Source organism: Nicotiana tabacum, chromosome 22 (genome assembly GCF_000715075.1).
Source record: "Nicotiana tabacum cultivar K326 chromosome 22, ASM71507v2, whole genome shotgun sequence".
NCBI lineage: Eukaryota > Viridiplantae > Streptophyta > Magnoliopsida > Solanales > Solanaceae > Nicotiana > Nicotiana tabacum.
The window spans coordinates 195,717,598-195,729,751 of record NC_134101.1 but is presented as its reverse complement, the minus strand read 5'-3'; the positions used below and the strand labels follow the sequence as shown (position 1 = coordinate 195,729,751).

Sequence of the window (12,154 nt, the reverse complement as noted above, 5' to 3'; positions counted from 1 at the left end):
TATACTTCAAAATTCATAAATAAGAGTTTGCTTGCTTCTATAATTCTGTTGACAACTTTTGATAATAAAATACTAATCGGTAGCATTTGGATGGAAGGATTTGGCCTTCCCAAAGTCTTCCTACTTCTTTGGCCGGACAACCGAAACATTGACTTTCTATTTCAAATCCAAGTCCAAGTGATGATGGCCATGCATTTAGCACATCTGGAATGATGTCCCAGGAGGCGCCATTTAATTGCCCTATCTTGTTCAGTCCCTTATCGGCCAAGATGATGGAAGCTTCCTTGTCAAACCACTCCTCTCCTTCCTCTCCTTTCTCTCTCTCCAGCAGTCCTTAGGATATCTCATTCATTTGAACTCGAGCAGTATATCCCCTCTTCCCTGTCCGCACTCTCTTTTTCATCTTCATTCCACGCTCTCCTCCACCGCTCTTCCTCCTCCCTCTTTTCCAGAATTCCACTTCCCTTTCTGTCTGGTATATATCAAGTTTGCTTAATGCCAGATTTATGTGCTAATGAGACTAATGGTTGATACGGAAAGCCTTAACTTGTTGTGCTGTCCTTATTTTTCTTTTGTCATGTATTTTTGAAAAAAGATTTTTAATTGAAACCTTACAGTACAGAGATCTGATTTTGGTGGAATCAGATTTGTTTATGTCTAAATGCTTACTGATCCCTAGTCATTATCCAAACAAGCTATTAGAAATTAAATTATGAATTCTTTGAAGGTTGTTGATTTATAAATCTGATCGAACAAGTTGCTTTCAATCTTTTATATTGTGACGCAAAGTTTCCAATAGATGATCAGTATAGGTGTCAACTCAAGCACCTTACTGAGAATAGTTAGTCAAGAAGAGACAATTCAGATAACCTGTGATAGGAGTGCATATAGATTAACCAGACAACAACAACAATATACCAGTGTAATCCCACATAGTGGGGTCTGGGGAGGGTTGTGTGTGTGCACTGTGCAGTCCTTATCCCTACTTTGTGGAGATAGAGAGGCTGTTTCCAGTAGACAATATAGATTAACCAGAGTTTTAACAAATTATTCCTTCCAGTAGATTAGGAAGATTGACCCTTTCTTTTGTCTTTAGATGGTGGTAGAGGGATTAAAACTCAGTTGCAGAACACATTGAACTTCCAGCTGGCCCTTTTCAAGGGTGCCTCTGAAGATTACTATGATATGCACTCTGAGTATTCGCGATTGATCCTAACTATTGTTTTCATTGTGGGGTTGTGAGTGAACATACTAACTATACTGATGCCACTTACCTATTGTTTAACTAGCTACTGATTTTTGTGATCTATCAGAAGCGTATTCGCGTGAGCAAACACAGATTGTTCAGAAGATAGCTTCTCAGCACCATGGCTCTGATTTTGTTTTCGCTGAAGAACCTGACGAGAAAAAGGAACTCTGGAAGGTACTTCATTGTCTTAGTTCTGTCTATTCAATATTATAACTTTTTTACATTCTGTTTCTATTCAATTTTTCATTATAAAAGTACCTTTGCTTGTGTTTTTAGTTCTATCAAACTAGATCTTAGAAAATGAGGGGCTAATATTAGTGTTTGCATTAACATGGATATGTTGTATGATATTTCAATTAAATGACAGCTAGCAATGATAACTTCTATAAAAGCCCTACTCCTCCTATAGTCTCAAAAAATAAGAAAAGAATATGAAAACCTTTCTAGATTTCTGGTCTTATGCTGTCTTGTTTAAAAGAAAATAGACTAGCACAATAAGAGCTTGTTAACATTTGTGGAGTAATGATTTTAGCATCATTTGCTCATAATAAAAAATGATTTTTTTCCCAAACATCTAGCTGGTAAGATGGAAAGGTTTTGAAAAATGATAAGGCTTCTTGTGGATGGAGCATGCAAGTTTTGTAGCTAAACATCCAAGCTATTGAGTACCTTCCAATAATTGCAGTTCGTAATCTTATTCCTATATGTTTTTAGTTCCAACTTACCTTTGTCCAAAAAAAAAAAACCACGAAAGGAGGAGAAACACAGACAACTCAATACAGATTCAATTAATTGAGAAAAATATCTTTCCTATTAAAAATGAAAAGGGAACAAAACCATGGATATTGAAGGTGTTGGTTTATGTTTAATCAACAATGGCATGCCAATTGGAAGAGTTGGTGGAAAGAGTTGGTGTGGATGCTAGAAGGAAGCTTCCTCCTTTGATGTCACCCATGACATCAAGAGGAGGTAGTTTGATGTCACCAATGACATCAAGAGGAGGTCTTTACCTCTATAAATATTTCTCTTAAGTGTAATTGAAGGTGTTGGTTTATGTTTAGTCAACAATGACATGCCAATTGGAAGAGTTGGTGGAAAGAGTTGGTGTGGATGCTAGGAGGAAGCTTCCTCCTTTGATGTCACCCATGACATCAAGAGGAGGTAGTTTGATGTCACCAATGACATCAAGAGGAGGTCTTTACCTCTATAAATAGATGCACTCCTTCATTTGTAGAAACCATCCCAAAAATAATACAACACATTGTAGTGAGTAGAGAGTTAAGAGAGAAATTCTCTTAAGTGTAATTGAAGGTGTTGGTTTATGTTTAGTCAACAATGGCATGCCAATTGGAAGAGTTGGTGGAAAAAGTTGATGTGGATGCTAGGAGGAAGCTTCCTCCTTTGATGTCACCCATGACATCAAGAGGAGGTAGTTTGATGTCACCAATGACATCAAGAGGAGGTCTTTACCTCTATAAATAGATGCACTCCTTCATTTGTAGAAACCATCCCAAAAATAATACAACACATTGTAGTGAGTAGAGAGTTAAGAGAGAAATTCTCTTAAGTAAAATTGGGAACTCTCCCCTTCCTTTGTTAATATTAAAAAGGCAACTGTTCTCTGGTGGACGTAAGATTATTTTGATCCGAACCACGTTAAATCTTGTGTTCTTTCTTTTACGTTTCCGCTAACAATTGGTATCAGAGCAACAGGATTCTTTAACGATCCAAGAAGGAAGAACAAGCAAAGATGAGTTCCATGAAGTTTGAAATTGATAGATTTAGTGGACGCAACAACTTCAATATCTGGAAGATCCAGATGATGGCGTTACTGCGGAGGGAAGGTTCAATCCATGCTATTGACGGAAAGTATCCTAAGGATATATCAGCTCCCGACACGGAGAAGATTAAAGAGGATGCATTGAGTGCAATCCAACTATCCCTTGCACCTAACGTGTTTTGTGAAGTGAGTACGGGTACCGAAGAGACGACCAAACAGTTATGGGAAAAGCTAGAAGGGCTATACCAAGACCGATCAGTGACAACAAGGATGTTGTTACAACGGCGTCTTCACACATTTAAGATGGGGTCAGGTACTTCGTTACAAGATCATTTAGATGCGTTCAATAAACTTGTCATGAACTTACAGATTGCAGGAATTAAAAAGGAGGAGGAGACGCTTGCATGTGCTTTACTATTTTCATTGACTTCAGGATATCGTGATATTGAGAATTCAATAATGTATAGCAAGGAGCCTATCAAGCTTGAGCAAGTGCGGCAGACACTTAACTCTAGTGATGTGCGGAGGCACATTGAAGAGATAGAGATAACCAGGCAAGTGGCTCTTTGTGAGAGGCCGGACTAGCCAACAGGGAAAGAGCAAATCAAAGCACAGATCAAAGTCTCGTGTGAACAAGAAGAATACAGAGTGTTGGGGTTGTGGCAAGAAGGGGCACTTTGAACGAGACTGCCCAATGTCAAAGTCCAAGGAAAAGGCGAGTGCATCCACAGTTGAACAGGTACATGATTTTGATAATGATTATGTACTAACAACATCGTGTAATAATAATAGTAGTTATGGAAACAAATGGGTGTTAGACTCTGCTTGCACTCTGCATATGACGTTCCGAAAAGACTGGTTTAGCAGCTATGAGAAAAGTGGAGGAACCGTAGTAATGGGCAATAATGCAACTTGTGCAATAGTTGGCATTGGCTCAGTTCGGGTTCGCTGCCATGATGGAGTCGTGAGGACTATTACACAAGTCCGTCATGTTCCTGATCTGAAGAAGAATTTGATCTCCCTGAGTACTCTGGATGAACAAGGCTACAGGTACATGAGCGAAGCAGGAACTATAAAGGTGACTAAAGGTTCTTTAGTCATGCTGAAAGGCAAGCTGGAGAACGGCTTTTACACATTGGCCGGAAGCACCATTGTTGGCTCTGCAAATGCATCTACAGTACAGTTATCTAATGATGACAAGGCAAGACTATGGCACATGAGACTGGGTCATATGAGCGCACGTGGACTGGAGATGTTGAGCAATCGTAACCTTTTGGAAGGTGAGAAGATCAGCACACTTGACTTCTGTGAGCACTGCGTTCTAGGAAAGCAGAAGAAGGTCAGCTTCAGCACTGGCAAACACAAGACAAGAGGAGTGCTAGACTACATACATTCAGATTTATGGGGTCCCTCTAAACTTCCATCGAAGGGCAAGAAGAGGTATCTTCTCACTTTTATTGATGATTTCTCATGAAAGGTTTGGGTGCATTTTTTGAAGGCAAAAAGTGATGCTTTTGAAGCATTTAAAGAGTGGAAGATTTTGGTTGAAAATCAAATGGAGCGGAAAATCAAGTATCTTCGCACAGACAATGGCTTGGAGTTTTGCAATGAAGAGTTTAATGAATTCTGCAAGGTTCATGGGATCTCAAGACATAGGACTGTCAGGCATACCCCACAACAGAATGGAGTTGCCGAGAGAATGAACAGAACTCTTCTTGAAAAGGCTCGTTGTATGCTCCTACAAGCCAAAATGTCCAAAGTATTTTGGGCTGAAGCAGTTCACACTGCTGCTCATATTGTCAATTGATCTCCAGCATCGGCAATTGACTTTAAGACTCCGAATGAGGTATGGTCGGGTGAACCCTCTAACTATTCATACTTACGAGTATTTGGGTGTCCAGCTTATTATTACGTTAATGAAGGAAAGCTTGAACCAAGGGCTAAGAAGGCCATATTCGTAGGGTATGTGGATGGAGTAAAAGGGTACAAACTTTGGTGTTTGTCTTTACTCAAATTTATAGTTAGTAGAGATATCACCTTTGATGAATCCTCTATACTTGATCCCCGTAAAGTTTCCGTGGAGTTTCCAAGAAACAAGAACGACGAGCAGGTGGAGCTTCCGGTGGAGCTTGCCAAGGAAAAGGATCAAGAGACTCAGGTTAAAGATGAGTCAGAAGATGTAGACCTTGAAGAACTTGTTGTCAATGAACCATACACAATTGCAAAGGGGAGGGAGAAGAGGCAGACACGAGAACCGGAACGCCTTATAGATCAAGCAAACTTGATTGCATATGCGTTCGTAGCTGCACAAGAAGAGATTAAGGATCTGAAGCCCTCCTCGTATATTGAAGCAACTTCTGCAAGGATGCTGTACAATGGCGGTTCGCCATGACTGAAGAAATGGAGTCTCTTCACAAGAATCAGACATGGGTCTTAGTGAAAAGACAAAAGGGGAAGAGGACAGTTGGATGCAAGTGGGTCTACCGAAAGAAAGAGGAAATTCCTGAAGTGGAAGATGCTAGGTTCAAGGCGAGATTGGTTGCAAAAGGATTCAGTCAGAAGGAGGGAATTGACTACAATGAGATTTTCTCTCCAGTCGTGAAGCATAGCTCAATTCGCGTGCTACTAACATTGGTTGCCCAATTTGACTTGGAGCTTCAACAACTTGATGTCAAAACTGCTTTCTTACACGGTGATCTAGAAGAGACAATCTATATGGATCAGCCTGAAGGTTTCCTAGCTGAGGGAAAAGAAGATCACGTATGCCAACTAAAGAAGTCTTTGTATGGTTTGAAGCAATCCCCTAGACAGTGGTACAAGAGGTTTGATGCATTCATGACTACACATGAATTCTCAAGGAGTGCATTTGATAGCTGTGTGTATCACAAGAAGATGTCTGGTAACTCAATGATTTATTTACTGTTGTATGTTGATGATATGCTTATTGTTGCTAACAACATTACAGAGATAAATGCTTTGAAGAAACTGTTGAGTAAGGAATTTGACATGAAGGATTTAGGAGCTGCAAAGAAAATCCTTGGTATGGAGATTTCAAGAGAAGACGGTGTTGTACATCTTTCTCAGAAGAGGTATATTGAAAGGGTTCTCAAGAGATTCAATATGCATACGTGCAAGCCTGTAAGTACACCATTAGCTCCTCATTTTAAACTTTCAGAGTTACAAATGCCTCAGTCTGAGGATGAGGTGGAGCATATGTCAAAGATTCCTTATGCCAGTGCAGTCGGTAGCATTATGTATGCTATGGTATGCACACGTCCAGATATTGCTCACTCTGTAAGTGTGGTAAGTAGATACATGTCCAGCCCAGGAAAGAGGCATTGGGAAGCTGTCAAGTGGATATTGAGATATCTCAAAGGAGCTTCTGGTGTTGGTCTGACCTTTCGAAAAAGTGGTGGAGGTATTTCAATTCTCGGTTATGTAGATTCTGACTATGCTGGAGATCTTGACAGAAGAAGGTCCACAACGGGATACATCTTTACCCTCGTTGGCAGTGCCGTTAGTTGGAAGTCGACTCTGCAGTCGATTGCCGTTTTATCTACGACAGAAGCAGAATACATGGCAGCAGCGGAGGCGGTAAAGGAAGCTATCTGGTGTTTAGTAGCGGAATTGAGTTTGGTTAAGTTGGAATCAACTCTTAGATGTGATAGTCAGAGTGCTATTCATCTAATGAAAAATCAGAGATTTCATGAGCGCACTAAACACATTGATGTCAGATTTCATTTTATTCGAGATGTTGTTGAAGAGGGAACTATCAAGGTCGTGAAGGTTATCACAGACGATAATGCTGCAGACATGTTATCCAAGATAGTCCCGCTCGCTAAGTTTGCACACTGCAAGGACTTGGCGAGGGTGTGCATCAACTGATGCAACTCCGAAGAGAACAGTTGTTAGGTGGAGGTGGTATGTTCAACAATGGTTTGATTCTTCTTGTTTCTTACAACGGGGTTGCCCAGTAAGCTTAGAAGTTTTGGCCAGAGTTCACACGCACGCTCGAAACGCAAATCAAGGTGGAGATTGAAAGTGTTGGTTTATGTTTAGTCAACAATGACATGCCAATTGGAAGAGTTGGTGGAAAGAGTTGGTATGGATGCTAGGAGGAAGCTTCCTCCTTTGATGTCACCCATGACATCAAGAGGAGGTAGTTTGATGTCACCAATGACATCAAGAGGAGGTCTTTACCTTTATAAATAGATGCACTCCTTCATTTGTAGAAACCATCCCAAAAATAATACAACACATTGCAGTGAGTAGAGAGTTAAGAGAGAAATTCTCTTAAGTGTAATTGGGAACTCTCCCCTTCCTTTGTTAATATTAAAAAGGCAAATGTTCTCTGGTGGACGTAGGATTATTTTGATCCGAACCACGTTAAATCTTGTGTTCTTTCTTTTACGTTTCCGCTAACAGATATAAATTTGGAAAAACAGAATTCCTGAATTTCTTTTGTTGTACAATTGTAATTTTCTAGTTCTCATCATTCTTACTATGATCGGAAGGTGAAAAGTCGAGTCCCTGTGATTCTCCCTTATGCTATGTACTTCTCCTTTATGTCTTTATGAGTTCCCCATGATAGCTTCATGTAACATGGTAATCTCACCCCTTTGATAATTTGAATAAATAGAGGAGCAATATTTTTGCTTGAGCATGCTTTTGTCAAAACTTTGAAAAGATGTGCTTCGAGTAGTTGTTTTAAGTTCTTCTCTATGCAATAAATTGTCAAGTTTTTTTTGTAAAAGAAGAGGTTCGATCTTTTTCCTAAGAATCGTGTTTGAAACCTGTGATTGGGACAATTGCTTAATTTCACTTTTATACTCTTTTTACTGCATCATAGTCTTCAAAGTAAGGTTTGCCTGGTGCCTTCCAAATTATGTCAATCCTTAATAGATACAATTATGAAAATTATGATCATATCCTTTGAAAATTTCTAGGAAGTAACGTCTTTCAGCTCAGTATTATTCTCCTAACTACTTCCTTTATTTGGTTGTCATCAGCATGACCGAGTCTCCAATTCCAACATAAACAAGTAGTTATCGGAAACTTTGAAACAAAAACAACTATGCCCTAGTAGTCAGTCCCAAACAAGTTGTGGTTGGCTATATGAATCCTCATTGGCCTTTCTTTTCATTTAAGTTCATCTCAGACCAACGTTATACAAAATAAAAACAAAAACGAAGTAGTAGAAGTTCTCTAAATTTCTATCCGCATAAATTTTTTTAATAGGGCTAAAACTTTCCTAGAAAACATTTAGACCTAAAGTAAATGTACTAACATATTTGTTGCGCGGACTCTCCGAAATAGCTGCCGCATCCGTGTCGGATCCTCCAAAAATGTACTACTGTTGGAGGATCCTACAGGCGCCCATTGGCATTTTCGGAGAGTCCGAGCAACATAACATGACTTGAACATATTCCCAACTAATTGATATCTCCTATATAGATCTTTTTCTTCCATTGTGCTCTATCTTTCGCTAAGGTTCCAAGAAATTGTAGGTCTTTGAAGACTACTTCCTTCTCTACCTCGTCCCCTTTTAACACCTTCACTCACCATGGTTTTACACCTATTGATCGGTGCATCTGGAGGTGGACGCAAGACATGATCAAGCTTTGAAACAAGTGAACCAAAAATAAATTTTCGAACTATCCGTTCCACTATAAAAGGTATCCTATTGCTTAGTGAGATTCCACATCTTACTCTATTAGATGTTTAGACACTAAAGGTGAGAAAAAACTTCTTAACCATACAACCCTCATCTCGTCTATGTTGAACAATTTTGAACCATTTGACTTGGTGCGGATGTGATGGATCATAGTAACTCGGTGACTTCAGCGAAAATGTGATTCCATGTGGTATACAAGCCAACTTTTGAATAGTTAGTAACTGGCCCGTCTAACAATGTTGTTTATTAATTGTTGAATGGCTTCTGTGTAGATAAGAAAGGAAGCACTTTGGGCTTGCTTTGCAATGGAACCTAATTCTGAGGCGATGATAACGGTTTGTTTCTACTGCTAATTTACACTGAAATGAGTTGAAAACACATGCTCTATGTTTTTAGTTATAAGGTATTAGGTTTGGAATATTTCATTTGGATCTCAGGTTCATTTGAAATGTTCCAACCACATTACTTTTGTGTTCGCGTTTTCCTTCTTGCTTTCATCTATCAAAGTTTATTTAATTCTTATGGATATTATCAACCTCATGAAATGTAGCTCCCCTCCCCCCCCCCCCCCCCACACACACACACACAAAAAAAAAAACCACCCGCATGCCACATCCCTCCACCTCCACCCAAAGATGAGGGGAAAAAAGACAAGTATTGCTGAATATAGGGTAATTTGGGATCTTGATGGTGATGCCACCTTCAGATTCATAATTGACACTTACCCTTTAAGTCGTAAATTTCGTTGAATTTAGATGAAATATTATAAATGGATGTTCCTGGAATTGAAAATAAAATCCTAATAGAACTAGATAGCATCTTGGAGCCTATAAATACTCGGAAAGCATTCTGCTCATAATGTCACAGAGGGTTGGTTAGACTTTAGCTTAACTTTCAAGTATATTTATCATTCTGTTGCGGAAAATTAAATCTCTTGGAACCTAAATTGTCTGTGCACATAATTATTTGTACAAAAAAAGGAGATCCTTGAACCACGTTAGGGCGTTGCCAATCGATATTTGATTTATGCAATAGATAATAAAGACTAGCTTTCAGCAGGCTAACCCTGGACACCACGGTTATTAAAAATAATTTAAAAAATAAAAAATAAAGACTAGCTTTCAGATTTGGTTGTTTCTTTCAGTTAAACCCCAACTCGGGGACACTATAATAGGTAATTCCAATAGGAGATGATATATTATTTTCTCATTTCTGCAAAGATACTTATTTTCAGGATGACTCTGTACCTTTGTCACACCTTGCTGAATACATGTATTCTTATACATGTTAATTTTGTTGCAGGATGTCTGTGTACCTTTGTCACACCTTGCTGAATTAATATCAAGATCAAAACAGGAATTGGATGCTTCTCCTTTAACATGGTATGTCTTGTTTGTATAAATTATTGGACTCGATATGTTGAACTTTACGGACATTAAGTTGCAAGTTTCTACCATCTATATTGCTCATTGTTTTTCTTTAACAGCACTGTTATTGCTCATGCCGGTGATGGAAATTTCCATACAATAGTTCTATTTGATCCTACCAAAAAGGAACAACGACGAGAAGCTGAGAGGCTAAACCACTTCATGGTCCATACTGCTTTATCAATGGAAGGTACAAGTTGCATTTTGGGCTTAGCGATCCTCTTCTTTCGTCTGCAATATCCATCCAACACCTCATCAAAGAAGAAGGAAATATGAAAAGGAAACAAGCCTAGTTTCATATAGGGGTCTTTTGCTTCAAATACTAGGTGTGCGGGGATTATAATGTTGGGATTGGTTATACGGTGATTAATAATGAAGGGAATATTATGTGGTAATTAATAATAAAGAGATTCTAATACATGATTACTTACTTTAGAGGGGCATTTTTGTCTTTAATAGTTTATTCCCCGTATTGCTAATACATGTATTCTTATTCCACATTATCCTGCATAAATAATACAAGGATCCCACATAACCTAAAAGGCAGCCCAGTAGACTAAGCTCCCTCTATGTGCGGGGTGGTCCGGGAGATCCCACATAACTTGGTGCGGGTATTATTTAATACCCACCAACAAACGATGCATTAGTTACGTGGCGATTATTTTATATTTTAATGCGGCCAACCAAATACTGCTTTGTGCAGGATTTTATGCCAAGATTAATTATCAAATACTATCAACCAAACGACTCTTTGAAGTTACAATCCATGTGAAAGCAAGATCTAAGGATCAAGTTACCTTGGGCCATGATTAATTCTCTGATCAGTACATCACTACCAGGGTTTGGAAAGATATAGCTAATACAGAAGCTGCAGAGTCTGGCCCTTGATCTTTATTCTTACTTGGTCTGCTTGTCCAATAAGCTGAATCGCCAAGAAAAGTTTTCTGACTGACGTTGTTCCAATGGGGCAAGAAAGCTTAGCTACCTCTCTTTTTACCACCCCTCTTAACCTCTGATATGTTTTGCTGAATTTGTCTCAAAACCTACCAACAGAATTATCTTATGCATGTAATTTGCATGCGAACTTTGAACATGCATGCTGTTTATAGTAACTTTTGCGGCTCTGCAATTCACCTGAAACTCTTTCTGTTGCTCATTGTGTGGTTCTATGTATAGACTCTTTCCACATTTTATCAAAGTACCATTTCATCAAAGGCACGTGGATGGCGTTTTACCATTTTCATTCTTTGCTGAACAGGCACCTGTACTGGAGAACATGGTGTCGGTACTGGGAAAATGAAGGTATGATGTTCAAACACTTGTCCTTTTGGCTTTTTGATGTCTTACAAATAGGATGACACAATTGTTAACATAAACATCATTACGTTTCTTCTGCATTATGTTTTCAGTATCTTGAAAAGGAACTTGGTATCGAGAACCTGAGGACGATGAAAAAGATAAAGGTTGCTTTAGATCCCAACAATATCATGAATCCCGGGAAGCTTATTCCCCCTCATGTCTGCTTCTAAGATAGCAGTGTGAAGTGATCTACGTATATTGTTTTCTTCTTTTCCCGAATTCGTGTTGTAACAATGTATTCTGTGTCAGCTCGAGTGTCCTTTGTACTAGCATAGACGTTGCTACTGCAGGATGCTAACAATATATGCAGATTAAATATGTTTTGTAAGCAGTTGAATTACACAGGAAACATTGCAGCAGTTCATTTGATTATGTTCATTTTTCTCTTTCTCATGACAACCTTTTGAGATTTAATGGTCTTTCCTGCACTCGATGTAAATGCTAAACTAAGCAATTTAACCTTAGTTGTTAAAAATTAAAATGAAGATACGTATCATTTAATCATAGTTAAGTGATAAATGTGTGTATGGAAGATGCATATCTTGCCTTCATTGGCTTGGCTTGGTGTACCCACACCCCATTGTTAGCAAACAACAACAACGACCCAGTATAATCCCACAAGTGGGGTCTGGGGAGGGTAATATGTACGCAGACCTTACCCCTAC

At 38.9% G+C, this 12,154-nt stretch overlaps 1 protein-coding gene across 3 annotated transcripts in view; it reads left to right on the top strand.

The window, feature by feature from the left end:
* Nucleotides 1-11,882, top strand: part of LOC107808992 (D-lactate dehydrogenase [cytochrome], mitochondrial) — a 39,998-nt gene extending 28,116 nt beyond the window's left edge. For 2 of the 3 annotated variants that reach the window (XM_075243600.1, XM_075243602.1), the window contains 6 exons: nucleotides 1,314-1,423; nucleotides 8,976-9,038; nucleotides 10,006-10,085; nucleotides 10,190-10,320; nucleotides 11,389-11,432; nucleotides 11,540-11,882. In XM_075243600.1, the coding sequence (XP_075099701.1) occupies nucleotides 1,314-1,423; nucleotides 8,976-9,038; nucleotides 10,006-10,085; nucleotides 10,190-10,320; nucleotides 11,389-11,432; nucleotides 11,540-11,659 (548 nt within the window). In that variant the 3' untranslated portion in view covers nucleotides 11,660-11,882. Of the gene's footprint in view, nucleotides 1-1,313; nucleotides 1,424-8,975; nucleotides 9,039-10,005; nucleotides 10,086-10,189; nucleotides 10,321-10,833; nucleotides 11,076-11,388; nucleotides 11,433-11,539 lie in introns of those variants that run through there. The other variant, XM_075243601.1, reaches the window with a different exon arrangement.
* Nucleotides 11,883-12,154: the final 272 nt, after the last annotated feature.